The 27,487-nt window shown below is 38.8% G+C and overlaps 1 protein-coding gene across 4 annotated transcripts in view; it reads left to right on the plus strand.

Moving 5' to 3' along the window:
- The window catches only part of PIEZO2 (piezo type mechanosensitive ion channel component 2), a gene marked incomplete at both ends in the record, with an annotated part of 483,404 nt that overhangs the window by 85,718 nt on the left and 370,199 nt on the right, over positions 1-27,487 (plus strand). For all 4 annotated transcript variants that reach the window (XM_084251721.1, XM_084251720.1, XM_084251722.1 and 1 more), the window contains one exon: positions 8,431-8,526. In XM_084251721.1, coding sequence (XP_084107847.1) covers positions 8,431-8,526 — 96 coding nt within the window. The remainder of the gene's footprint in view (positions 1-8,430; positions 8,527-27,487) is intronic.

Below are 27,487 nucleotides of genomic sequence, written 5' to 3' on the forward strand. Positions count from 1 at the left end.
TGATAATGCTTTGCAGCTGTTTCTGCTGTTTTTGTTTTTTATAATAAATTTATCAAAATTTTGAAGTTGTCTCTTTAAAATAATTGATTGCTTCAGAATACAAAAGGAAAGATATTACTAATATAAACAAACAAATAATATCTAGAATCGCTGAAGGGACAGAACTACTTTGTCATTTGGTATTTAGAAGTTGCTTATGATGAATAATGTGTATCTACTGCTTTGGCAACTGTTAAAATAAACAAAGCTTCTTGAGGCAATAAAGGGCATTTAGAATGTACTTAGTTGAAATGGAGATTCTGAACATTTAAGCCGCTGTCGCCCAGGCCATTAATAGAGAGATGCTGTTCAGCCTTGCTAAAGGGTCTGAAGGAAGTAAGAGGACACATGTTGCTAAAAATTGAGCTCTGAGAGCACTTAACTTTAATAACATATTTTAAAATTATTACCTTCAACTATTAGGGAAGGGTCAGTTAAAGTGTGTATGAACTTTTCTGTGATCGTATCATGTAAATGGAAAATTATTATACATTATTGTGACACACCTGTCTTTATAAATGTTATATGGCCATCTTAGAAATTTTCATACTTGCAAAATATTTTCCCCATTCAATATTGATAAATTATAGGTTGTCAAAGTCAAATCCATCTTTTTTTTTTTTTTTTGCTTGGCATGTTTTTCCAAAACCGTGCCAACTTCCATCTTTAGAAAATAAAATGTGTTAATGAGCTGAGTCCAATTGTATACAATTCAAATGGCAGTGTTAATGTTTATAAAGTACTTCACTTGATAACTTGTCATCTCACAATTTGCAATTCTAAGGTCTCTAAGCCTGCGAAAATCTCTTGTTTTGGGAATTATTGTTAATTTTTGTCATCTTTGGGGACACTTCCATGTAATTTAGATGGTTGAACCAGGCAGGAATAGTGTAAACTATACAGTGCATTCTTAGCTAAAGCAAAGAATCTTTTTCCTTTGAACATCTTGGTCTACAACAGTAAAATTCTTAAGGCAGAGGACAGAGGTCCAGGAGACTCGATGGCCCTAAAAGGTGTCAGGCACAAGCTGGAATATGATAGTTTACTAGGAAAATAATGAATGTGTCTCTAAGTGTCCAGAACAAAGGCATCATCATGCTTTGATAAAGAAGCAATTATTATTTGCCTTCCAAAGCTTTTTTTCACTGAAGTATCCCTTACTGACAAGTTCAAAGGCATATATGCCCTTGATGGGGCATCTAACTTAAATATGGCATTTAAAGTCCCCTAAGCCTGAGTAACTCCTGGTAGTTGATGTAGGAAAGGAAATAAAATTTTGCTTCTACCCTTCTAGTTTCTTGCCTACGACTATAATAAAGGACAAAAGAAAAGGAGAAAAGTTATTTTTCCTTGAGACCCAAAAGATAGTCAAGTTGTTGGGGCTTATTGTCATCATGCACTAAGGAAAAGTGGCAGGGGTCTGGGACTTCAAAGGGGAGGAAGTCAATTCACAGGAAGATGAAGAACAGATGCTTGGTAAACAACATGTTTGCCAGACAGAGCAGATAAGTCTTCCTGATGTAAAAATTTATCTTTGATAAGAGCTCTTTTCTGGCTCACATACCCTATCTTTTTTTTTTTTTTTTTTTTTAGGCAGTTAAAGGGGAAAGTAAAGGGGAACTTTCCTGAGTTTTCTGGATCCAACTTGTCTTTGACCCAAAATAATCCAGATGCCAAATCAGGTCATGGATTTAGCTGTTCTTCTATTAACAACGTCACATCTATAAAACTAAAGCAGAGAGTTTAGAAATTTGGCTGCTATTGTCAATCAAAAGGGAAATTTCAGATCAGGAGAAATGGGGTTGGATTATTAGAGGTGGCCTTATTAGTTTTTTTTTTTTTTTAATGTTTGAGTATTAGCATTGCTAATTTAATACTGCATGCAAACTTTCCAAACTATTAGCAGTCTAGAGCATCAAACACTGTCTCAGAGATTCTGGGAGTGATCCAGTTGTGGCTTGGCCTCTCCACAAGTCTATAGTCAGGATGTCTGTCAGGCAGCAGCTCAGGAGGCCCTCCTCCAAGCCCACTCCTGTGGCTGTTGACTGGCAAGGACTGGCTACTGGTTAGAGACCTCAGTTCCTTGCACTTGTACCTCAAGGAGAGCTTACAGCCTGGCAGCTGGCTTCCTCAGGGGGACTAAAGGGGGGGACCTAGTGGTAGCCAGCAGCGAAGCCCCTAAGTGGTGCCCTGAAGCCTTTATTGTCTTCTCTTTGCTGTAAGTGACTCACTAGTTCTACTTGATTGTGTGTTTATTTTGGGCAATGTCAATTGTCATGCCAACAGAAACGCTATACTTTCGGATTTCCAGTGTTTCCTTCTTAGACGTCTTAAGTATTCTTCACTCCTTTTTATTCATTCATTCCATTCTCATTCCTTTTGTGAGCACTTTCCATAAACTGAAACAACAAATGGCACTAGAGAAGACAAAGATAGTTGCAGACATGCAAACACATCCACTGAGGCCACCTGGGAAGTGTCCTAGAAGAGGCACCAAGGCATGAAACCTTCCTCCTTTGGGGGAAGGTTGGGGTCATGAACAACCTCCCGGAAGAGGAAATGGTGAGCTGTGTAGGTATATGTTGCTGGAGCCTTCCTGGTGGCCTAGGGATTAAGTCTCAGTGCTATCACCTCTGCGGCCTGAGTTCAATCCCCGGCCAGGAGAGCTAACCCACATGGCACAGCAGACCTCTCTTGCCTCATCCGCTGCTCCCCTCAGCAGTGTATTTCTGTCGATCTGCCTGTCCTGTTCCCCACTCTGTCTCCGGTGAATCCTCTCATCCCCCGTACCTCTGACCTACACCCAGTTCTTCTATGCATAACTAACTAACTAACTAAATAAATAAATAAATCTTTATTTAAAAAAAAGAATATTCTGCTGGAGGAAGCCTGGGTGTGCTTATCAGAGGGACTGGTGCCTGCCAAGGCAAGGAGGCAGGAAGTAGGAAGGGGAAGATGCCAGCTGCTTGGCAGGTAGGGGAAGATGCCAGCTGCTTAGCTGGAGAGTAGTATGGAATGCAGGATGCATATTTCTGGGTAGTACAGTAGCAGACACAGGGAGCGGTCTGTGCTCTGGTACTGAGCATGAGAACCATCGCTCAACTGACCACTTGGAGTGACCCTTGCAGGTTCCACACGACCCAGCCCAACACAGGCCTCCTGGCACACTGGGCCTCCATACGCTGCTCTGGGTAAGTCCAAAAGGATTATCATGGTTCTGCTCCAGGGTGTGGGGTTTTAGACACTTATTCCACTTGGCCCACTTGTCCAGGAGTTGGCTGGGTCAGCTCACTCACCCACCTTACTTACCTCCTGGCTCAGATCTCACCTTCTCATGGAGGCCTGTCTTCAGTGCACCTAGTGAGTGCGCAGCCAGCCTTCCCCACTCAGCGTTCCCGCTCTCCCTTTTCCTGCTGATGACTTTTTTTTTAAGATTTATTTTTTTAAATATATTTATGCATACCTGAACTGGGGCGTAGGCCAGAGGTTTGAGGGGGTGAAAGGATTCACCAGAGACAGAGTGAGGAGCAGAACAGGCAGATATTCTGACATACACTGTTGAGGGGAGAAATAGGGAAGGCAAGAGAGGTCTGCTGTGCCATGTGGATTAGCTCCCTGACCAAGGATTGAACTTGTGCCACAGTGGCTGGCAATAGCTTGATAGCACTGCCTTTCACCCCTTTGCCACCTGCTGACTTCTTGTTTTTCTGACATTTACCTTCCAGAGTACCAAAACATTTGTATGTGATCACTGTTATATTGTGATCTTTGTTCATAAGTCTTGCCACCAAAATATTAGCTCCCTGAGGCAATAAGTGACGTGTGTTCTTTGATGTGTCCCCAACACTTAGAGTGGAATCCGATGCATGGTACATGTGTGTCATAAGAAATAATTGTTGGGCCACTATGGTGGCACAAGTGTTAAGACGCAAACTTTGAAGTAATCTGCAGCCATTGCAGCACGAGTTTGATTCCCAGCCATCAAAGGAGCAACCTACATGGTGCAGCAAACCTCTCCTGACTCACCCGCCACTCCCCTCAGTAGTGCACTTCGGTCAGTCTGCCTGTTCTGTTCCCCGTTCTGTCATTGGTGAATCCTCTCACTCCCTACACCTCTGGCCTGTACCCCACCTCTTGTATGCATAAATAAATGAATCTTTAACAAAAAGAAATAATGGTTGACTGAATGACTAACCTAATTTATTTGATATTTGGATATTTGGAACATCAACACTGGATAAGAAATAGCAAGCAGAACTGAGGAAAAAAACTGGAAAAACAGTTCAAACATATATTCTTCTATGTTTTCCTGACAGTCTAATATATAGTATAGGAGTTTCTTTTTGTGCGGGACCTTTCCACGAGGTTGGGAATGTAGATGGTGGTATCAAAGCTATATATTTGTTCACAACCCCCTTTGGGGTGAAAAAGCACTTTCTCATCCATTCCATCCTCACCTATCTCACCATCCCATATTGCACTCCATTTACTTCTTTCATTGTAGCTTTCAGAATCAGTCACTGGAAATAGGGGGCCCATGGCTGTGTATGCTCCTATTTGTCCCAATTCTGTCTCTGGACTTGTGCCTCTCCATCCAGCCTTGTAAACCCAATGAGCATCCCACACTGGGCTGTCTGGTGGTCCCAGGGCCCTCACATTCTGTGACTAGGACCACCCAGGTCTCGCCACTCCATGCCTCCCCCTTCTCCCTCCTTATGGTTTCTTGACCCATTGACTTCACTTTGTGTTTTCTTTTTCCTAGTCATGACTGTGCTCCTTATGTCTCCCCATGTGTCTGCTCTCGTCCTTTCTTTGGGCTGAAATCTTTTTGGTTTCAGGTTTTTGAGGACTTCCTTACTGATGATCAAATAACACATCCATTTCTCTGTTGCAGTGAACTTTCTTGGAAACTTTTCCTCTTGTGGAACTGAACTTCTTGGGTTTTCTCATTCTTTCTAAATTTTCTGCTGCATTTTCTTTCATACTTGCCAGATTTCTTTCATCCCCAGCACCAAACTTAAGCAATAGCCAGGACAGGTGCCTCCATCTTTAGCACTTTTCTTTGTTCTTGCCTTTGGAGAGTTTGCTATTTCTTGCCATTTCTGTGAACCCCTTTGTTCAGGACTCACCTCCTTTCCCCTCTAGAGTTATTAAGCAGCAATGCTGTCCATACTATCTACCAAAAATTCCCATCCAATCTAAATTCCATGATCTGATCCCATGTATGTGTATAAAAGTAAACTTACAATTTCCTTCTTAAACATCTTCCTTTCCTCCAAGGCAGTTATACTTATCCTTCTCTGGGTTGTAGGCCTTGGAGTCACTTTTGTTTAATTTCTCTTCATACTTCTCTACATTTATTTTAAAAAGTAAATACCTGTGGTTACCATACCATCTGAGTCTTCATTTATACCCCAATCACCACAGCAACCAAGATTCACTCCCACCAATCTCGCTCATGTACAATTGTCAAATTAATCTTTACAAGATATTTTTTCCTATCAAATTTGCCAGTGAGTTGTCATTTTCTTTTGTTTTCTTAGCCAGTTTCTAACAAGTCAGCTCTGGATCCACATGCCCTCTTCTTCTCCCCTAACCTCATTCCAACATTTCTCTGTTCTATAATGTCTGTTAAACCAATCTCCTCAACCCACAATTCATACTTACTCCTCACTTTTAGCCTCCTTTATTTAACCAATAAATGTTTGTTAACTGATATAATGTACTCATTTTCTTTCTTTTTGTAATGCTATACACTTTCTTCTCCTTAATATGAGGGTGCTTGCAATAATTGCTCATGTTTTTTTTAGGACTGGCTGTGAATAAGAACACAAATGTTCTAAATGAATTACTACATTAATTCATCATAGTAATTCTATAAGTTAGAAACACTTTGATACCCATTTCAAGAATGAGGAAATGGGGAAAGTTAAGGAAACCACTGAGACACATCTCTGGAATTCTGCCTATATTTAAGATGAGTGAGACAAACAAAAGAACATAGACTTGCGAGACAGGCTGACTTGAACTCAAGTCTAACTGAATCAAATCCCAGTCAGGGGAATTCAAGATGTGGGTGAGTTCCTTTGAGCTTGAATATATTTATAAAATAAACAAATCTAATACAAATATATACAAATATAAATTTGTATAAAAGCCTGCCCTAGAGAATAGAACAAATATTTTTATTTCTCTTCAATGTCATCAATCCATTGAAAGCCTTACTTGACCATTTCAAACCCTCAGTGAGTATGTCACCCTTTGTATTTCCATAGTGACTTGAATCTACCCAGGTTAATTTAAGACTTAATGATAACCTGCTTTCATTTTGTATTGCTTTCCCGGTTAAAAATTAAGAGCAGGGTCTTCCCTGGTGGCGCAAGAGGTTAAGACGCAACAATATGAAGCTATCTGCATCCTTTGTAGCACAAGTTCAATCCCTGGCTGGCCAAGGTGCAACCCACATGGTGCAGTAGTCTTCTGCTGTCTCACCTGCTGCTCCCGTCAGGAGTGTATTTCAGTTGATCAGCCTGTTCTGTTCCCCAATCTGTCTCTGGCGGATCCTCTCTCTCTCTCTCTCTCACACACACACACACACACACACATCTCTGGCCTTTCCACAGCTCTTGTATGCATACATAAATACACCTTTAAAAAATTAAGAACAGGGATGATGTATTTTAATTTTCCATTTGTTAGTACACGGGACCACAAAACCCCAGAATAGTCAAAACCCTTCTGACTAAAAAGGAAGAGAATGAAGGTACACAGTCACAGACTTTAAACTATACTACAGAGCCATAATAATCAAAACTGCATGGTACTGGAACAAAAACAGACACACCGACCAATGGAATTGAATAGAAAACCCAGAAATAAACCTGCAGATTTATGGAAAACTAATGTTCATCAAAGGAGCAAAGAATATGCAGTGGAACAAAGAAAGTTTGTTCAATAAATGGTGATGGGAAAACTGGGCTGCTATATGAAAAAAAAAATGTGTATGCCTCACACCATGCACAAAAAACAACTCAAAATTGATTAAAGAATTAGATATAACACCTGAAACCATAAAATATATAGAAGAAAAATAGGTGAAACACTTCACAATATACACCTAGCAACATCTTTAAGGGCACATTACCCCAAGCAAAGATCATGAAGGAAAGGATAAACAGCTGGGACTACATCAAATTAAAGAGCTTCTGTAAAGCAAAAGAGACATCAACCAAAACAATGAGACACCCTGCTGATTGGGAGAAAATTTTTGCACACAATACTAATGATAAGGGGCTGATTACAAAGATCTACAAAGAGCTGATGAAGCTCAACAAAAACAAAGTTAACAACCCAGTCAAAAACTGGGAGAAGAGCTAAAAAGCATGTCTCCAATGAGGAAATGCAAATGGATAACAAGCATATGAAAAAATGTTCTACATCCCTCATGATCAGGAAAATGCAAATCAAAACCACAAGATACCTTCTCATATCAGTGAGAATGGCACATATCAAAAAAAAAAAAAAACTAGCTACAAAAAATTTTGGCGAGGATGTAGAGAAAAAGGAATGCTCCCACACTGCAGGTGGGAATGCAAACTGTCCAACCACTATGGAAAGCTGTGTGGAGGTTCCTCAAAAATGCTGAAAATGGAGCTTCCATGTGATCCAGAGATTCTACTCCTAGGTATCTACCCAAAGGACTCAAAAACATTAATTCAAAAGGATACCTGTACCCCTATGTTTATTGCAGTGTTATTTACAATAAGTAAGCTGTGGAAACAACCCAAATACCCCAAAATAGATGACTAGATCAAGAAGATGTGGTGTATATACATAATGGAATATTACACAGCAATCAAAAAGATAAACTCATGGCATTCACAGCAACATGGATAGAGCTGGAAGGGATTATGCTCAGTGAAATAAGCTAGAAAAAAAGTGAAAAATACTGGATGATTTTACTTATAGGAGGAATGTAGTGGGTCCAAATAAGGGATAAGGGAAAAAAGTAATAATAATAAAGTAAAAATCAAAATCAACAGGCAACTATAAACTGAAGACTTTCTGCAGAGGAGGGAGTAGGGTCAAACCAGGGGTGGGAAGAGCACAAGGGACTACAGTGATGGTATATGGGTGAATTGGTGGTGAGAATTTCATGGAGACTATAACCAAGATGAGAAAGTATACATTGTAAACAATGAGGAATAATGTAAAATTAATTAATTAATTAATTAAAAGCATAATGAAGAACAGTCTTCATTTGTAACTGGCATGTCTATTTAGGCAGTGATGTGTCCATCTCAGCCATATCTGATGTAACATTTGTGTATACTGTGGTCCTGTCAGCTTGCTGTTATTTAATGTGTTCTTTCCTTTCTTTTCCAAACACAGCATGTGCATTCAGATACAATGGACTCTCCTTTGTCTACCTCATCTACCTCTTGCTCATTCCTCTGTTCTCAGAACCAACAAAAGTGACGATGCAAGGTAAGAGAAATTTGTTTACCATAGCATGAATGCATTTTTCTGGCCTCCCTCTTTTCATTATCTGATGTAAGAGATGCCATCTTTGCAGCTTCTTGCTCCAGTGGGGAGCAGATGTCAAACACTTGAACCATTGCAACTAGGATGGTGTGAACCTGTTGGAGATATAGCATATCCCCAAATAATGGTATCTTGGTCAAAATTGATTCTTATAACTTTGATGAGAAGAAAGAGTCCTGGCTGACCTTGAGTGAAAACATGTTATTTGAGAACATGGTTTTCTTATTTGTAATTTTGTTTAAAGTTGCTGTCTCCAAGAACTATCAATGACATTGAAGGTTTACTCTACATGGTCTCTTCACTTACACAGCTCATCTCCCCATACCAGATTCTTGTTAGGTATTTCTTAATGGGTTTATAGTATTTCTGGAATGATTTCATTTGTTAATGCTCAGAAAACTCAGTGTAGGATCGATAAAATAAGGTAGATGATGTGACAACATTGGCTCATGCATTGCATATTATTGATTGATTTCAATTGGGGGAGAATGTTGTAAGTGGAAAAGAGATGGAGCAGTGTGTTGTTTCTCAGCCATATAGTTAGGAGAACTTGGTAAGAAGCTGGAACCCAAGCATATCTGGTTTGTAAATCAGTTGAGATCTCTTACACATGTGCCTTAATCCACTCTGGAAAGGGAGTAATTTGCATCTGAAGGATAGTTTCTCCAGCATGTTAAAGCAAAATGCAGATCTCTTATGCATTGTTTTATAATAGCCTGAAGCCATAGAAAGGAAGAGTTACTAGGTTTTCTGAGACTCTAATTAGAAAGCATGGTCTGGTTTATAAATATACATATACATAGATATATTTGAATTCTGAGTATTAAAATTAAAAAACATTCAGAAAAATTTAACAAGTTGTTTTTCAAAACAATACTATTGCGGGAAATAAAAGATATGCCAAATTCCTTCATGGAGTATGCTGACCATGTGTTACATGAAAGGGAAAGGAAGTTGTGTTTGCCCAACCTGCAGAGGCCTGGGAAAGCCCTCTGTGGACACTCTAACTTCTGGTGGTGATTCCTTCTCAATGATGGATTCTTCAGGAAAAGAAGTAAAGACCTGGTGTACATAGAGCCCAAACAATGACTCTGTCTGCCCCATTCATCCCATTAACTATTAAATTATAGTGCCTGTCACCTTCTCTCATCCAAATAGTTAGGACTGCAGATGCTATGTTAATTTTCCTGCCTCCAGAAGAATCTAAACAATAGTTCCTCCAAGTCACTTAAGTCCTTAGTCCACAAACTTAAGAAAGACTAGAGAAATGTGAGTTTATATGGATCCTCATCAAACCAAAAATGTGTTGTCTATGGGATCCCACCCATCCTACCCGCATTCCTAGAGTTCAATACAAACAAATACATTTAAACAGAATCATCCCTGGCCTCAGAACTAAGATAATGACCTACAGGAAGCTCTTATTTCATGTTGTGGGCTCATTTTACAGAGAGAAGATTCCATACACATTTAGAATAAAGTGCTTTAAAATGAGTATTTGTGTACATTCAATTAAATTATCTATTGTTTTATATTAAGGTGTCTCCTTATTGTTTTATCTGGAAATCAGACACCTGAGATATCCCCCTTCATACTTAGGTGACAGCATCTGGCTCTGTCCTCTTTTCAAACTAATCAGCTATGCCCTAATCTCTGTAGGGGCGGTGAGATTGTCAAAAGTGTGTTTACTAAGTCCCATCCCTCAGTCCAGGAGCGCGAGGGGCTGACACTGTCAGGAGGCTCATAAGGGAAACATCAAATCAAAGCAAGAAGCTTTTCCTCTCTGTGTAGATTATTCTGAAAAACACAATTTCCAGGGCCTGCTTACTAAGAGAGCACAGTGGATGCACACTGTCTGTTGGTGATCTCCTAAAAGGAGAAAAGGAGCTGAGCTGGAAGGGCAACCCACAGGCATCTGTCCATTTACTATCTTGAAGCAGGTTATGCTTATTTATTTTCCTCTTTCCTGTATTTCAGTGCCAAGAAACACGAGTGATATTCAACATAACCTCATTTATTTGTTTGTTGTTTATGGAAATGCAGGAACTCTAGGAAAGTATGTCTCACATACTTTTTTTTTTTTTTTTCCTGTAACACATGAGACACCTACTGTAGGAATTTCCAAAATCTGTGTTTTAAGATGTTCCCCACTGGGCATTTCTGTGGTGCGTGGTCAGGGACATCAAAACTGATGTGGAGCAGATGCAAGCCATGGCAGACCTTGGTGACTGTGGTGTGGCTCTTCAGGAGACTTGTGTTCAATTGCACTCAAATTTTCTAATTTGTGTTCACATACATTTCTCACAATTGATAAGAAAGTGTATTGGTAAATAGTATTATCAGTCTCTTCCCAGATTTCAAATGGTGACCACTTCTCTAATTCAGATTTAACTTAAATACACTTCTTTAGAAGTGCCCACCTTATTTCATTATTCTCAATGTTTGAACCTATCTGAAATTATGTGTGTAACCAATCCACATCAAGAGCTGCGCTTGACTATCCTGGCCATGCAGACTTCCTGTTTCTGTGGGACGAATCCTGACCTCTCTCTGCTGGTGAAATTCTAAGTAATCCACAGGCTCATCCACTAAGTCTTAGATGATAAAAATGTCCCCTGGTTACTTTAGTGATCCAATCAGTCTCAGATGTTTATTCCATGCCCCCTTATCAGAGTAAGAATTAAAACTATAAAATATTATTTAAACTAAAACTTCTCCCCTCTGCCAATGTGTGCCCAAGGGTTTCTGGGACTCCTCCCTGGGACAGCTCCTTGTGCTTCTTCCCCTCCCCACTTCAGCATCCCCTGCCCTGAGCTAGCATGAACCTCTCCAGATGTGTGCTCTTCGGTAAGTCCCAGGCAGGTGGGTTCACTCCATCCACCAGAAGTGATTCTCTTTCATCTCCTTGGTCCAATATTGACCCCTTTCTCTTTCCCATGTTGAGAGCACTTGAGTGAAGTGATTTTGAATTGGCTCCAGGAAGGGTGATTCTCTCTTTCTTTCTTTACTTTCGGTCTGTCTGCCTGTCTGTCTCTCTCTACACATTAATGAGTGCTCACATATATACAGCATGGGGAATATGCACCTGTAACTTGCCATATTTAGTGTATCATTTGCTCCCGGCCCCCCAACTTCATAGCATGATCTCATCACCCCCTTGCTTGACTTGGAATTCTTTCCATATTTCCAACTCTCAGCTTCTCCAACATTCTCTTTTATATCCTCTATGAGGCAAGTGACAAGAAACCATGAATGGAAACAGATGCCATTCTCCCTAGTATTCAATGAGAATGAGATGTGTTTGCCACTAGGGTTTGATACCTCACTGGAAGCTAAACCAGAGCTCCATTTCTATGGATTTATTGACTAAATCTCTTTCCCATCTGATATGTAAACTTCAAGTTGGCAAAGATGTTGCTGTTTTGTTTACTGCTAGGTTTCCAGGATCCATAACAGTGTTTGATGTATAGTAAACAGTCAGTAAATATTTATGAAAGGAATGGATTTATTTTGAGAATTTAGTATTCTAAAATCATTTGTCAATGCAGTTATAAGCCTATGCTTACCTAAATCTCCATTATAGCAAACATCATAGAAAAACTTATTGCATAGGGCCTCCCATGGTGGCACAGCAGTTGAGCGCTGGGCTGAGAGGCTGCCCAAGACCTCTGCAGCGCCAGTTCATTCCCTGGCCACCAGCGAGGGTCCCCCCGCAAAAAAAAATTTGTGATCAGTCCTTTATCATTAGTGTTGTTTGCAAAAATGTTCTCCCAGTCGGTGGGGTTTCTCTTTGTTTTTGTCACTGTCTCTTTTTCTGTGCAGAAGCTCTTTAATTTGATGTAGTCCCAGCTGTTGATCTTTGCCTTCACTATCACTGCTTTGGGTGATGTGTCTGTAAAGATGTCTTTGATGTGCATACCATGTAGTGTTTTGCCTATATTTCCTTCTATGTATTTTATGGTTTCAGGTCTTATATCTAGTTCTTTAATCCATTTTGAATTGATTTTTGTGCATGGGGTTAAGTAGTAATCAAGCTTCATTCTTTTGCATGTAGCGACCCAGTTTTCCCAGCACCATTTATTGAAAAAACTTTCTTGGCTCCAGAGCATATGCTTTGCATCTTTGTCAAAGATTAGTTGACCATAAATCTGTGGGTTTATTTCTGGATTTTCTATTTGATTCCATTGTTCTGTGTGTCTGTTCTTGTTCCAATACCATGCAGTTTTGATGATTATGGCTTTGTAGTATAGTTAGCTGATGAGACTCAACAAAAACAAAGAAAATAATCTAGTCAAAAAATGGGCAGAATAGCTAAAAAGAAACTTCTCTGAAGAGGAAATGCAAATGGCCAACAGGCATATGAAAAAATGTTCAGCATCACTTGTAATCAGGGAAATGCAAATCAAAACTACAATGAGATACCATCTCACACCAGTGAGAATGGCACATATTAAAAAAACTAGCAACAAAAAATGTTGGTGAGGATGTGGAGAAAAAGGAAATCTCCTGCACTTTTGGTGGGAGTGCAAACTGGTCCAGCCACTATGGAGAGCTGTGTGGAGATTTCTGTACCTACTAAACATAGAGCTTCCATATGATCCAGCAATTCCACTCCTAGGTATTTACCCAAAGGACACAGAAATATCAATTCCAAAGAGCACCTGCACCCCTATGTTTATAGCAGCACCATTTACAACAGCTAAGCTTTGGAAACAGCCCAAATGCCCAAAAATAGATGATTGGATCAAGAAGATGTGGTACATATATACCATGGAATATTACTCAGCATTCAAAAAAGATAAACACATGCAATTTGCAGCAACATGGATGGCGCTGGAAGGGATCATGTTCAGCAAAATAAGCCAGAAAGAAAAACAAAAATACCGGATGGTCTCACTCATAGCAGGAATCTAGAAAACTTAAATAAGGGACCAGGAAAAAGAATAACTATAAGAAAGAAAATATCCAAATCAACAAGCAACTATGAACCAGAGACACTCTATGGGGAGTGGGGGGCAGGGAAAGGAGGGCTTGAGGTCAAAATAAGGGGGGTGTAATTGTAAGGGGAATGTAAAAATAAAATTTAAATAATAAAAAAATAAAAAAAAGAATAACTTACTGTATATACCAGTCTTCTGGAGACAGAAGTTGCGGGTAAATAATCCATGGGGTTTGTTATTTAAAATTTTTTTTCTTTTTTTTTTCTTTTTCTTTTTATATTCCCCATACAATTGCAACCCCAATTTTGACCCTAATCCCTCCTTCCCCCCTCCCAAAGAGTGTCTCTGGTTCACAGTTTTTTTGTTGACGTTATTTTAGGTTTAATTGGGATCAGAGAATCAAGAGTAATTGAAAAAATAAAGATCTTTTATTTAAAACAGTAGGATTTTACTTAAGCATAGAATATTGTAGGGAGAAAAATCAGTGTTTTCTTGTTGTCCACTTTACATTGTGCTCTGCATTTGGATTGAGACTGCTTTTATTAAATTTATTAACTAGTATATAATTAACTTTAGGCTACTTAAGGGTTTCCAAGTGATGAGATATTTCTTAACCAGATACATCATATAATCCCTTTACCTTTGATGTATTGAATATAGTTCACTGGTGGAAAGGCTTGTATAGCGGGAGATATGGAAGAAGGCCTCAGTAAGTGCTCAATATATACTGGTTAACAATAATAATAAATTTGGTATTATTTGAAATGCAACATTATTACTCTGAATATCAGAGCAAGCTAGATTAGAAATCTCATGTATCTGACCATAGGCAGTCTTTCCTTCAGGACTTTTCCTACTGCTCTCTAAATAACTGAGAATTATGTGTTTATAAGGTTTCTTGTTAAATAATATTTGGGATAAACAACCTATTAATAGAGAGCCAGGAATACTGCCTAGTGTGTACATATTATTATTCTGTACATCAGTTAATCTAATTCTCACAATAATCTTTTAAGGAAGCTGTTATCCTCATTAAAATCTATTATCAAAAATCCTCATTATAGATGCAGACGGAGTTCCAGATGGGTGAAGAACAAACGCTTGGACAGGCAGGTGCTGTGTGGGTGAGCCACGCTCTTAGCTGCTTTGCTGTTCTGACTCATTCCCCTGACAGAACACAGTCCTCTGGGGATTTGCAAAGGAAGAGGGAAACCGAGTCACTTAATAAATACCTGTTGACTGATAGATTACCAGGTCTTGAATACAAGGATCCAGACTGATAATATTGGTATATTTAAGGGAGATATTTTAATACGCATTGTTGTGGATTGATGAACTATGTTTATGTTATATATACATGGTGTTAAGTGTGACTGGTATATCTTTCAACAAATATTAATTGAAAGACTACTCTACACAAAACATTCTGCTTGGATTTGTGGAGAATAAAAGGGAAGAAAACACGGTTCTTCACTGGAGCAGCCGATCAAAAACACACTGGATCTTTTCCATCTCATTGAATGACAACCCTCTCGAAGAGGTCATTTTTGGAAACCGTGTACCTATCTATTCCAGTGATGCTGACAGTTTTCTGGACTGATCTCAAGATTCTCCTTTGCAGTTGTCTTAAGAGCTTGTCTTTGATAGAGTCAATGGTGGAAAACTACTTTTAAAGTAACTTCTATAGATTTTCGACTCAAACATTTTTTTTTGGAGGGGCACAACTGTTGATTGAATTAGGTATGTCACTTTTAGGGGAAAATGAGAAAACACGCAGTATTTAGTATAGAACAGTATGAAGGTCACTCTTTGTTATAAATAAGGACAATTAAAGCTTATTTGAATTAAAACTCCTTGGCGGATTCACATGACAAGACAAATATAAGTGGAGCATTTTTCTATGATAAATATATGTGGAGATATATGATGTAGGATGTTGTTACAAGAGATCCAGCCAAGAAAGCAGCAAGCTGCCAAGCAGTACCTACTTGACTCATAACAAAGAAGCAATATAATATCTGAAGTGGTTCTTGAAATGAGGATGTTAGTAATCATAATGACAGCCCAAACTTTTATATCATGTTTTCTATGTACCAGGTCCCGTTCTAATACTTCCTGTATACTAATTCATTTAACCAAAGAATAATAAAATGATCTATTGAAAGATCATTTTTTTACATTCTGGAATGTAAAAAAAAAATATTTATGATGATGTAAACCTGGTTGTAAAACCCATTAACAAACTGCGTAGTGAGATACGGATATTAACCCCCTCACCTTTTATAAAAGGATTGGTAAGAAATTTATACTAGTGAAACTTAGTCACATTTTGGGCCATTTAGATTCTTGATTTCCTTTTGTCATTCTCTTCCCTAACTTTTCCATGTGTCCATGGCGCCTTCCCCACAAAGCTGCTTTAGACTGCCTTGTTTAATGTACCTGGTCTTCAATTCTTCGATATGATCTATAAATGCTCAGAGGACAGAGTCATTTTCAATTGGATTCAACAGAAAGTTTTATGTTCATCCATATATTCTTAATACAAAGTAGTTCTAGTAGTATCGGTGGTGTCTCCACTCTGAAATGGGGGAGATACACCTAGCTAGCTACAGTTCATACCTGCTACTGCTGGACCATGCTTCTGTCTGTTTGCTTGGTCCTGCCAGCAGGTTTTGCATTGATGTGTGGGTGACTATATCCTCTTACAAGCTAGAGTGAACAAGAGGGCCTTATCCAGTCCTTTTCTGGATGAGGCATTTAATTATTGAGAGCTAGTTGACAAGAAGCTATCCGTATTACCAAACTATAACATCACCTGAGCAGCAATAGCCATTAGCCTGCAGGAAGAGTTCCTTTCAAGCATCATCTGATCAGTTCACATGTAAAATGTTTACATTATACAAACAAATACTAAGGACTGTATTGATGATTGTTCTCTAAGTTGTGTCCTTTCTAATGACAAATTGTCACTTTGTCCCAGCACCCATATTGATCATGAGAGCCTTTATCCCACATGTTCCCTGAGCTTCCTGGCATGTAGGGGTTAAGTCTTAACAGCATCACTGCCATGGTCTGCTTTCAATTCCCAGCCAAGGAGCTAACCCTGTGGTGCTGCAGCAGAACTCTCCCATCTCACCCACTGCTCCCCTTAGCAGTGTATTTCAGTAAATCTTCCTGTTCTCTGTTCTGCTTCCCCCTCTGTTTCTGGTGAATCCTCTCACCCCCTCACACCTCTGGCCTATGCCCCAGTTTTTCTATGCTAAAAAAAAAAGTTGGGTCTCCCCTGATGGCACAGGCGGTTGAGCACAGTGCTGTGAAGCTGTCCACAGCCTCTGCAGCACCGGTTCAATCCCGGCCAGCTGGCAAAGGTCCCACATGGCACAGCGGACCTCTCCTGTTGAGCCCACTGCTCCCCTCAGCAGTGTATTTTGTCAGTCTGCCTATTTTGTTCCGCTCTATGTCTCTGGTGAATCCTCTCACCTTCTCGTGCACCAAACCTGGACTGTGCCCCAGCATGTGTGTAAATAAGAAATAAGTCTTAAAAAAAAAAGAAAAGAAAATAATATTAAAAAAAAAATCTTATTAAGAAAAAGATTGGATAGCACTGTGAGAGAGGAGAACCAAACTCCAATGCTTGAGGAAGGGCAAAGTCTGGGTTGCCTGTGTAGGTCTTTCTTTATATTTCTCTGTTCTCTATATGGTCTTTTCCCCTTACTCCTCCCCTGCCCCACCCTATCAAGTAGGTGAAACATGAATAGTGGGGCCAGATTTTTGAAGAGGCCAGTCAGCTTGCCAAGGAAATGCAACAGAGCTATACCTCGCCAACCTTTCCAGGCTTTGCTCTCAAAATATTTTTCAATATGTGGTTTTGAGATTTTCTTTTCCTTGGTTTGAAAGGAGCAGGTCTCTGAAATCTTTTTGTTATTTTGAACAAGTTAGCAAATCCTTTAATATGTTTCCTTGTGTTTACACTCAAAAGTTGTTATTAAGAATGTATATTTCTTGGCTATTGGGATCTCTTTTGACTTTGGGGCAGGAAGATGGCATTAGAAGGGGGTTTTAAAGGAAAGGCTTGATGGTGCCTTGGTGATAATTGTGAGCAAGTGAAATCTCAGCAGACCAAGTTAACTTTTGTACATTGCTGCCAAAAATAATTCTAAGATGATTGAAAAAAGAAAAGATTTTTTTATTCTACTCAGGCCTGAACAACAGTCCCAGTTTAAGAGAAAATTGTACTAATCATAATTAATTTTAGTGCCATGTGTGTTATGTGGTGGGGTATATAAAATAATCACCAAAAGGGCCTTATTTTGAGGTCCTGACTCAGTACATACTTAGTCAGAACCACAAAAGACACCCTGTAAAAGAAAAACGATGTTCAATTTGCCTATATAAAGAGGAAAAGAGGTCTGTAACTTGTAGAGACATGTTTAGACGTCAGAGAGGAAATAGTAGCAGATATTTAAAACTGCTTACATCTGGTTTTTGTTAAAAGCACTGTTAGTCTTTATACCATTAGGCTTATTATTACTATGTTTTATTATGTCATAATAAAGCAAAATTCAAGAAAGTATTTAATTGAGTAAATTTTAGCTATTTTATTATCAATAGGGATGCTAACAAAAGTACTCAGATGTTTGTTTCTTGACTTTATAAATAAATTAATTTGAGGTCTTTAAGGTTATTTTGTCTGTCCTTTTGGGGGATGGTGCAATTGTCATATTCCATTGTTGTTTTAAATTTGGCAAACATTGTTTAGTCAGACAGAGGGAGTTTCAAGGCAACATTTGTAATTCTTAGCTCAGGAAACAGTGGGTCATATTATTATACAACTAAAGAGAGGATTTCAGAAGTCCTAACCTTTTGACTTTATTCAGCTATGATAAACCAGGTCTACGATATGACCTCACTGTTATTTAGATGCTGTCCTGTCATTATAGTGAGGTCATTCACTTGAATTGATACCAGTTTGTTGACCCACTCTTCAAATTGCTATTGTTTTGTTTATTCATCTGACAGTCACTGGTGCCTTTCTTGTGAGGCCTGCTACAAGGCAATTGACATATAAGCATAGCTAGAACAGGCCATCTGTCCCAAGGAAATGGATCCAATTCTGCCATTATATTAACTGCATGGTCTTGGGAAAATTCCTTGAATTCTTGTAGTCCTGGTTTCTTCCAATGTTGAGTGAGCCCCCACTGGTGTGTGTGTGTGTGTGTGTTATGTGGTGTGGTATATAAAATAATCACCAAAGGGCCTTATTTTGAGCTCCTGACTATGGACATACTTAGTCAGAACAGTAAGAATTTTGTCCCTGGGGGACCCAGATGGGCACCTGGTCATATGCTATGTATTGAATAGATAGGTAGAGGAGGAAATAATAGCTCATCCTTTACTTTTAAAATCTATCTTCCTTTTGAACGTGCTTAAATTATTTGATGTGTTTGTGTTTGCATTTCAAGTCAATTTATTTTGATTTTAAAGTTGATTCATTTCACAGACTGGACAAAACTAATTTCTGAATGATTCATTTGTTAGAGTCCGGGCTTTAGCTCATGTGCAACTTCTTAAACACACCCACATACATTTGTGTGGATTCATACAAAATAACATTTTGAGATGACAACTTACCTAACGTTCAAGCAGTTTTAATAATTAATTATAAAAAATAAGTAGGTAGCATATAAGGTGTTTGGCTTACTTTATACTACCAATTAACCCAAGTTTCTACACACTAATTAATTTAATTCTCACAATTCCCCATGATTTACAGATATGGAAACTGAGAACATAAGAAGCTAATGAATAGTTCCTGAAACAGGCAATTTTTAAATTGATTCAATGAGCGAAATCTTCTAATATAAATAATTCAGCTACCTACATAGGCATTTCCCCTCATTCTGCTGTATTCTACTATAAAATGAATATAAAGTGAAAAGTGTAGCGATTATGTGGTTGTCCACTTGCCTTGTGACAATCTTAAGTGGATAATTATACTTTAAACAATGTTTTATATATTTCTACAGTATTAAGAAGGAAAGAGAAATAAGTACATGGAGGTTATTGACACCAAATTTGCATTCATTTTATCTTGTCTTTGAATACTCATTGCTGAGTGTCTAAAGTGGCCAGGCAGTGACTTGCCACCAGAGCCACAGTAACCTTTAAACTCGTCCTTTTAATCTTACTGTTTACTATTTAATACTCCTTTTCTCCTTTTCTTCCTCCTCCCTTTTTCCTTTTCACACTGCTACCCCCTTCCTGCCCTCATTCTGTCCATCTATATTTTTTAAATTAATTTTGCCTAACTATGTTTTCCGCATTTCAACTTGCTAATACTGTGTCACTCAAGGGTTGTTTGGGGAAAACCACTAACAGGACCTGAGGCTGTGGGCTGTGTCACATGATGCCGCTGTGCCCTCTGCTCCCCACACCCAGTCTCAGCAATGTCCATGGCTGGTTGGCCTGGAACCCTAGTCCAGAGTCCCAGACCTGGCCTGGAGTCTGGGGCATGCCTGTGTTGAAGATTGCATGTGTGTTTGGAGTGGTTTCAAGTCATGGAGACAGTGTCTTTTGTCTTCCTCCTCTACAATCTGTCTATCCATGAACAATAGTACAGGATCCCTTTGCAATTGGGCACACTATTGTATATTGTATCATGTTCCTTTGGATTGGATGACATCTACAAAATGAAAACTGTTCTTTTAAGTTGTAAGGGCACTTGCCAAGTTAGTACTCCAGTTGTTAGTGGGGAGTGCCTTCACTCTCCTTGCAGTAGATTTGTAGCTCCCTGCCCAAATCCCACTGCCCACCCCCAATACCCCTTTAAGACCAAGGTATCGCCAGTGTGTTGGTAGCAGAGGGCACATAGCCATGTCTGTCCATCTCTGAGAATTCTCCTCAGCTGAAAGGATCTGATGCAAGTTTGCTTACCCCCGCCTCCCCACCCCACCATGGTGGGTGTGGTACCCATTTCAACGTGCGGTCACTGAGTGGATCTAAAGGCCCTAACCCTTGTCTTGTTCTGGGAAAACCCCAATACTTTCTGTTGCAATCTCTGCTATGACTGCATTCTACCCAGATGTCCCGCTCGATCCATTCCCCCAGCCCTGTCTGTGACTGCATTGTCCGGGGATGTTCCTCCCAGGGACTGGGTCTATGGCATGAGCAGGCCTCTGCTAGCCTCTGACACATTTGTGTCCATCTTTAAGAGCAACAGTAGCAATTATGAGAGATTCTGCGGGGTAAGATGGGGTTGCTGGAGGCTTATTGGAGAGAAACGAACAGGTCAGAGGGCTCAACATTACCCTGGGCCACAAGGCGCATGTGCCCAGTGGAAAATGTCCTGTGGGAGGGCTAGCAGTGGCCCTGAAGGAAAAAAAGTTGGAAAGGGCAAATTTTGGAGCACATACTTTTCCTAAAGATGAATCTGTCTTACTCAAAATACTTCTGTAAATGCCACTTCCTCAGTTCCTCAGCATTTGTGAGGAGAGCTGTGAGTCAATTGCACTGCCTAGTACTGTGCAGGATAGTCAATCTGAAGGATTCCTGGCCAGCGAAGGGCTCCGGAACTAAATCCTTGAAATGATTCACCGCTGCTTTAGCTCTTATCATTTGTTAAGAGTTAAAAGCAGTCAGATTAAAAGCACACGCAGGATGAGCACAGGAAATGGCTGATGGTAAAGCAACTACCTCGAGAAAGTGAGTCATGGGGCAACTGAGTTGCAAGAGGGTCTTCCTGGTCATGTGATGTAGTGCTCTTTGTTCCACTCAATGGCCAGGTATGGTCATGGATGCAAGTTGAGCTTGCCAGTTCTCATGAAAACAAGTGTTTAGGAAACATTTGTCCAAATGAGTGAGCCGAAAGCCATGACAAGGTGCTGACTTGGCTGTATCTGACTTTGAATAGCAGTAACTGGGGCTGTCATTCAACCATATGTTGCTCATCAAATATTCAGCAACTACAGCTTTTACAAAGGCTTTTTATAAGCCTGTGCACATGCAGCAGGGAATAAAGAGATCTGGCTCCTGAAAGCTGTGCTGGACTTGGCTTTTTTGTTCGGAAATGGGGCACCAGCTAATTGAAAGTAGGGAGGGGTTGGGCATGGTTACCTGGGAAATTTAAAAATATTTGTGATTTGTGTGTGTGTGTGTGTCTGGAATTTTGACGATTTTTTGCCTTTGTGTGCAATACCCCAACAGAATATGAGTCAACAAATCCCTGACATTTATTCATGTGACAACCTATAATTGGAAGATAGAATTGTATTGAGAGGTAAGACTGAAGTATTGATTCATTGGTTGATTGATTGATTCATTCATTCATTTATTCACTCACTTATCTGACAGGTGTCATGAGGCACCTGCACTTTATTTTTTTAAGATTTTTTTTAAATGTATGTATACAAGAACTGCGGTATATGCCAGAGGTGCAGTGGGTAAGAAGATTCACTGGAGACGGAGTGGGGAGCAAAATAGGCAGATCTATTGCAATATACTGCTGAAGGGAGCAGCGGGCAAGACAGGAGAGGTCTGCTGTACCATGTGGTCTAGCTCCCTAGTTGGGGATCGAACGCATGCCACAGTGGCTGGCGATAGCTTGATAGCTCTGAAATTTTAACCCTTGTGCCACCAGGGAGGCCTGGCATCTGCACTTTAAATATGTTAAAAACTGGAAATACAACAATAAACAAAAATAAACATAACCCTATAATCCAGAAATTTACTTTCTAGTTGGTGATACTAAAGTGTAAGTTCAACTTTTAGAAATTATTCTAAAGTCTAAATACTGCCAAGCCTCATAATTCACAGATCCTGTATTTTTGAACGCACCTACTAAATTTTATTTGTAACCTCCAAGAATGCTGGTAGTGCTTTCAACTTCATTCTCAAACATCTGGAGCTTCCCATCATGCATGTTACATGAAGATGACGTTGCCTTTGTATCTTTCCTCTGGGACTATAAATAAGTATCCTTTTTGCAATCTATTTATTACCACATTTTTCATATTTTTAAATCTTTTTGTTGAAGAGTTTACTATTTGAAATGGTCCACTAGGTTAAGCACAAAAAGTCTGTGTTACAGAGCAAATACACTCATCAGGGTTTTCTTATGCATACACCATAGTGCTGTTGGCCATGAGTTTAATGTTAATGAATCAACATACATTAAGTAAGTTGTCTTTAAACACACATATGCACATAGACAATAAGATTATTTATTGATCAGTTGATAAAAATGTTGTAGCCACAGGCTCCCAGGAACCTACTCCTGCATTTCATCAGGAGCAATATTCCAGAATTCCCTAACTCATTGTTCTCAGCAACATTATATCATGACTACTGCAAATAACCAGCAGACATTTCACACCAGAATGTGAGAGTTAGTGTTATAATGACATATGCTTCAAGAAGAAAGGTGTAACTGTCATGCTGTCTAAAGGGCATTTCCTGCACAGTGCAGTTAGGATTTTCTTCAAGGTGAAATAAGTTTTGGCAGATTAAAAAATAGTTTGGGGCCTCCCGGTTCTTTCCCTGGCCGCTGGCACTGGTCCCACAAAGATAATAATAATAATAAAAAAAATTGTTTGGCCAAAGAGAACCTCTAGAAAGTTACAACTTCCTCTTTGGTGAAGTGTTCTCTGTATATGATTATCTCTTCTGACTTTTTCCTTAGAGTTGTAATTTTAAACTTAAGACTCTGCTTTGTCTCCGGTGGTGCTGCACACATTAGATGTGTGTTATCCTTACAGGTATGCCGTGGAGAAGGGATGCAAAAGGAACAAGTACATTTTAAATTTTCAATGTTTAAATTATTAATTGAATAGTAATGATATCTGTTTTCACATTTCATAAATGTATTATTCATTATTTCTTATAATACAATAGTATCTTAAGAGATAGTTATTATATTCATTATTATATATTCACAATATATATAATATATAATATATTATATATTCATAATATACAATATATTATATATTCATAATATATAATATATTCATAACAATATAATATAGTTACTATATTCATTATTATATTCCCACCTAACAAATGAGGAATAGATTCAGGTTAATTTGTCAGATGTTGGTGAGATATATGTGTGTGTGTGTATGTATATAAAATTTATAAAGACATCAATTTATAAGTAAATAATGTCTTCCTAAATGTTTGTATGCCAACTATGGATCTACTGTATCCTAATTATGAAATGGGTGAAATGAATATTAATAGGAATCTTGAATAATGTCAATACTAACATATTGATGAGACAATTTTCATTTACAGTAGAATTATTTTTAAGATATCAGCAAGTTCTCACTTTTTATCAGGAACTATGTATTTTTAGAGACAATACATTCCAGTAAGTTCATGAATTTTTCTTATTCTCAGTTCTTATTTAACTTATACATTTGTTCCCTGTCTCCTTTTTTCTCTTATATCCACACAAATCTCTCTTGCACACAAAAAACTCCAAAAATAACATAAAATTTATATACAGTCTATACATGCGCATATATATATATATATATATATATATAATTATCAAGACCACTAGATAAAATTCAGGATGGCCGGTTAAATTTAAATTTCAGATAAGTCTACTTTTGGTGTATTTTAAATGCATCCCAAATTTTGGAACACACCTATACTTTAAAAGAATATGCCTTTAATTGAATTTAATCTGACAATGAAATTTAATTGAAAACCCCAATTTTATTTGCTAAATTGTGCGACACTAATAATAAATAACAATCATACAGGCAGGCTGTGTGTGTTTGTGCGCATGTATATAGAGGAAGGAGGCATTTTCTACTTTTTCACAGTTTGCTTGGCTCTGTTTCAGCCCCATAATACAAGCATTTCTAAACTCTGTCTTTCAATTCAATGCAAAATGTTGACCTAGTCTAACAATTGCTTGTTTATGCAGATACAGTATGCTCACAGCAAGAGCACTGGAAGTGTAAGCTGGCTAGGATTAGAGTTAGATGACTGAACTTGTGCCTAGGATGACCCTCTTTATATGCCAGTTTTTTTTAATAAAATGCTTTTGAGGTTAGGCAACTTACTCATAAAACTAAAACTAAAAGTCATCAACAGAAGTATGTTTGAAAGAAATGTCTTTTTCCCCCGTGTGTCATTTAACAATTCATTTCAATCTAGAAGATTGATTAGTGTTCCTGTTTGTTTTTTATTAAATGCACCAGTCCTGCAGACAGTGACAATTGCTTTTCTGACAGATCACCTCCTTGCAGGCTTTCAAAAAGTACACATCTGCCAGACAAACCCCCCCACCCCGTCCCTGGCCTCCAGAGTCCTCTTAAAGCACCCCCCTCCCCTCAGAAAATCATCCTGGACGGCATCACCACCGGGGCATCTTTGCTCTGTGGAGGAGCCACAGTGTTTTGTGTGGTGTTTATTTGTTCTCTGGCGAGTCTTGGAACACTTTTATTGGTGAAACAGTAAAACTTCCTCTTCCCACACTGGCTCTGACATTTGGCCACACAGGGGTCAGCAGGGCTGTGTGTACAAAGTGCACATGGTCAGTCCCCTGAGCAGGAGGCAGGCGAGCGGGGACTGCGGACGCGGCGTAACCGGAGCTGTGAAGTCTGCGAATCCTCCTGAGATCAGAGGGGACGAGGACTGGGGCTGATGCCAGCGTCCACCCTCTCGGATGTCATCTCTTCAGTGCACATTTCTTAGCATCTTTCTTTGGCAGGAATAGCTTTTGCCTTGGTCGACCTAGATGAAAATACATGTGTAACTTTGGGGAAATGGCTACAGGACACTCCAGATTATCTCCCCTCAAAGAGTTGCCAAAGGAGGGCCTCCCTGGTGGAGCAGCAGGTTGAGCGCAGCGCTGTGAAGCTGTCCACAGCCTCTGCAGTGCCGGTTCAATTCCTGGACGCCAGGGAGATTCCCACACGGCGCAGACTTCTGTCTTGCCCGCTGCTCCCCTCAGCAGTGTGTATTTCAGTCAGTCTGACTGTTCTGTTCCCCGCTCTGTCTCTGGTGAATACTCTCACCCTCAAGTGCCTCTGGCCTGTACCCAAGCTATTGTATAAATAAAAAATAAATCTTTTTTTTTTTTTTTTTTAAGAGTTGCCAAAGGACAGCTTCTTTCCTGGAGCGAACAGTTGGTATTTAAGGAGTCGTTTGAAAAAGAGTAGTGGATAGAAGACACTAGCCACCAGGAAGTCAGCTAAAATAGCTACCTAGACAAAGACAGATGGTCCATGGTAATGAGTCTCTGCTCAGTACTATGTGTGAATTTTAACAGAGCTGAGTTGTGCAGTAAGTGGCAACCTAGATATTAAATGAGATGACTTTACTCATTTGGAGAATTAGATGAAGTAACAAATAGATTCATTCCTTATAATATTTCTTAATTTTCCAAATTATATAGCATTTACATTTTTTATGAGTTGTCAATTTGTAAGGTTTTCTCACATTAGGAAGACTCATCCAATGGACATAGCAGAAATACGATCAACAAATTTAGTTTAAACACAAAAGTCCACAGATGTGGGGAGATAATATGGTAAAATAAACAATGACTAACATCACAATTTCCTCCAGTTCCAACTATTTAGTTTAAAACCCACTGACCTTTAGAAACAATGAGAGTGGTTTTCTGGAACACAAGATGGATTCTATACTGCTATTTTTGCTTTGAAATAATTCTTTGTCCACTTATGAACTCAGGGCCACGCTGTCCAGCTCATTCCTCCAACAGTCTGCATAGACTTTTCACATTTCCAGGGATTGGTATTTAATTGTTCTTTCTCTTCATTCCTAGAACCTTGTGAATAAATTTAGGGAATTTGTGAGTCATGTCATACCATCTACTTAGTGACTCGGGAGCAACTTCTCTGAATTTCCTTCAATTCCCAAGTGTACCTATTTTCACATGCACAGCACTGCTTGGGTTTCCCCTGGCAAGTCACTCCAGGGGTTTTGAGACAGTTTAGTTGAAGGCTAACCATTGAATGATTTGGGATTTACAATTTTTTTTTCAGTTTTTTCCCATGCCTCAGATTATCTAAGTACCAAAAACAGATTCCTCCTATTCACTCTGACAGTTTCAGAAATCTTCCTGAAGTTCAAGGTACTAACCTTCCTGCCCAGACCGAGGTCTCTTTTTACACCAGTGGCACCACTTTCCCCAACAAAATTCACCAGCTATGGTAGTGCAAAGCCTTTTTTACACTTTTTAAATTGACTTCATTCATAACTTTATCTATAAGCATAACTTGAAATAATCTTTTACTGTAGTGTTTGGTTTGAATTGTGAAAAAATGTTTTTGGAAAGGAGACTAGTTGAACTCAACTTCATGAAAATCAAACTTCCTGGAAGGAAAAATCACACTAGTGTGGGAATGATTTAGTGATGAAATCAACAAGCACTTTTCCCCTAACACATTGAGGTTACTATGGGGAGTGAGGTCCAAAGGGTAGGAAAAATATTTCAGACAGGGAAGTACACTACTGTAAGTATAAAGTTAGAAAGTAACCTTTACATGTTAAGTGCATAGAAAACATTAGATTTTATATTTTCTTTATGAATGATATAATTCTGAAAATAACAGTATCTCAAGACAAGTTCTTTTGCACCATCATTTAAGAATAGCTGTAAAATATCCACTTGTAACTAATTTATTTCATCCAGATTTATAATATAATCATTTTATCAATGTCCTAATTAAGTTCTTATTAATAAAATAATTACCTCTTAAATCTTTATTGGAGGTTTCTTAACTTAGGACTTAGGATGCAAAGAAATATAAACAAAGCAATGTCTCCAAACTCAAGGAATATATAATCTACTTCTGAAATTACACTTGAAAATAGTGTTAAATGAATAAGTGTAAATCATGTCAATAATAGGAATAATAATTCAAATAGCTGAAGTTTACTCTTATATTACTGAAGAGGGTAGAATTGTTCTTCATAGTAAATAC

The sequence above is a fragment of the Talpa europaea genome (assembly GCF_964194135.1).
Source record: "Talpa europaea genome assembly, chromosome: 13".
NCBI lineage: Eukaryota > Metazoa > Chordata > Mammalia > Eulipotyphla > Talpidae > Talpa > Talpa europaea.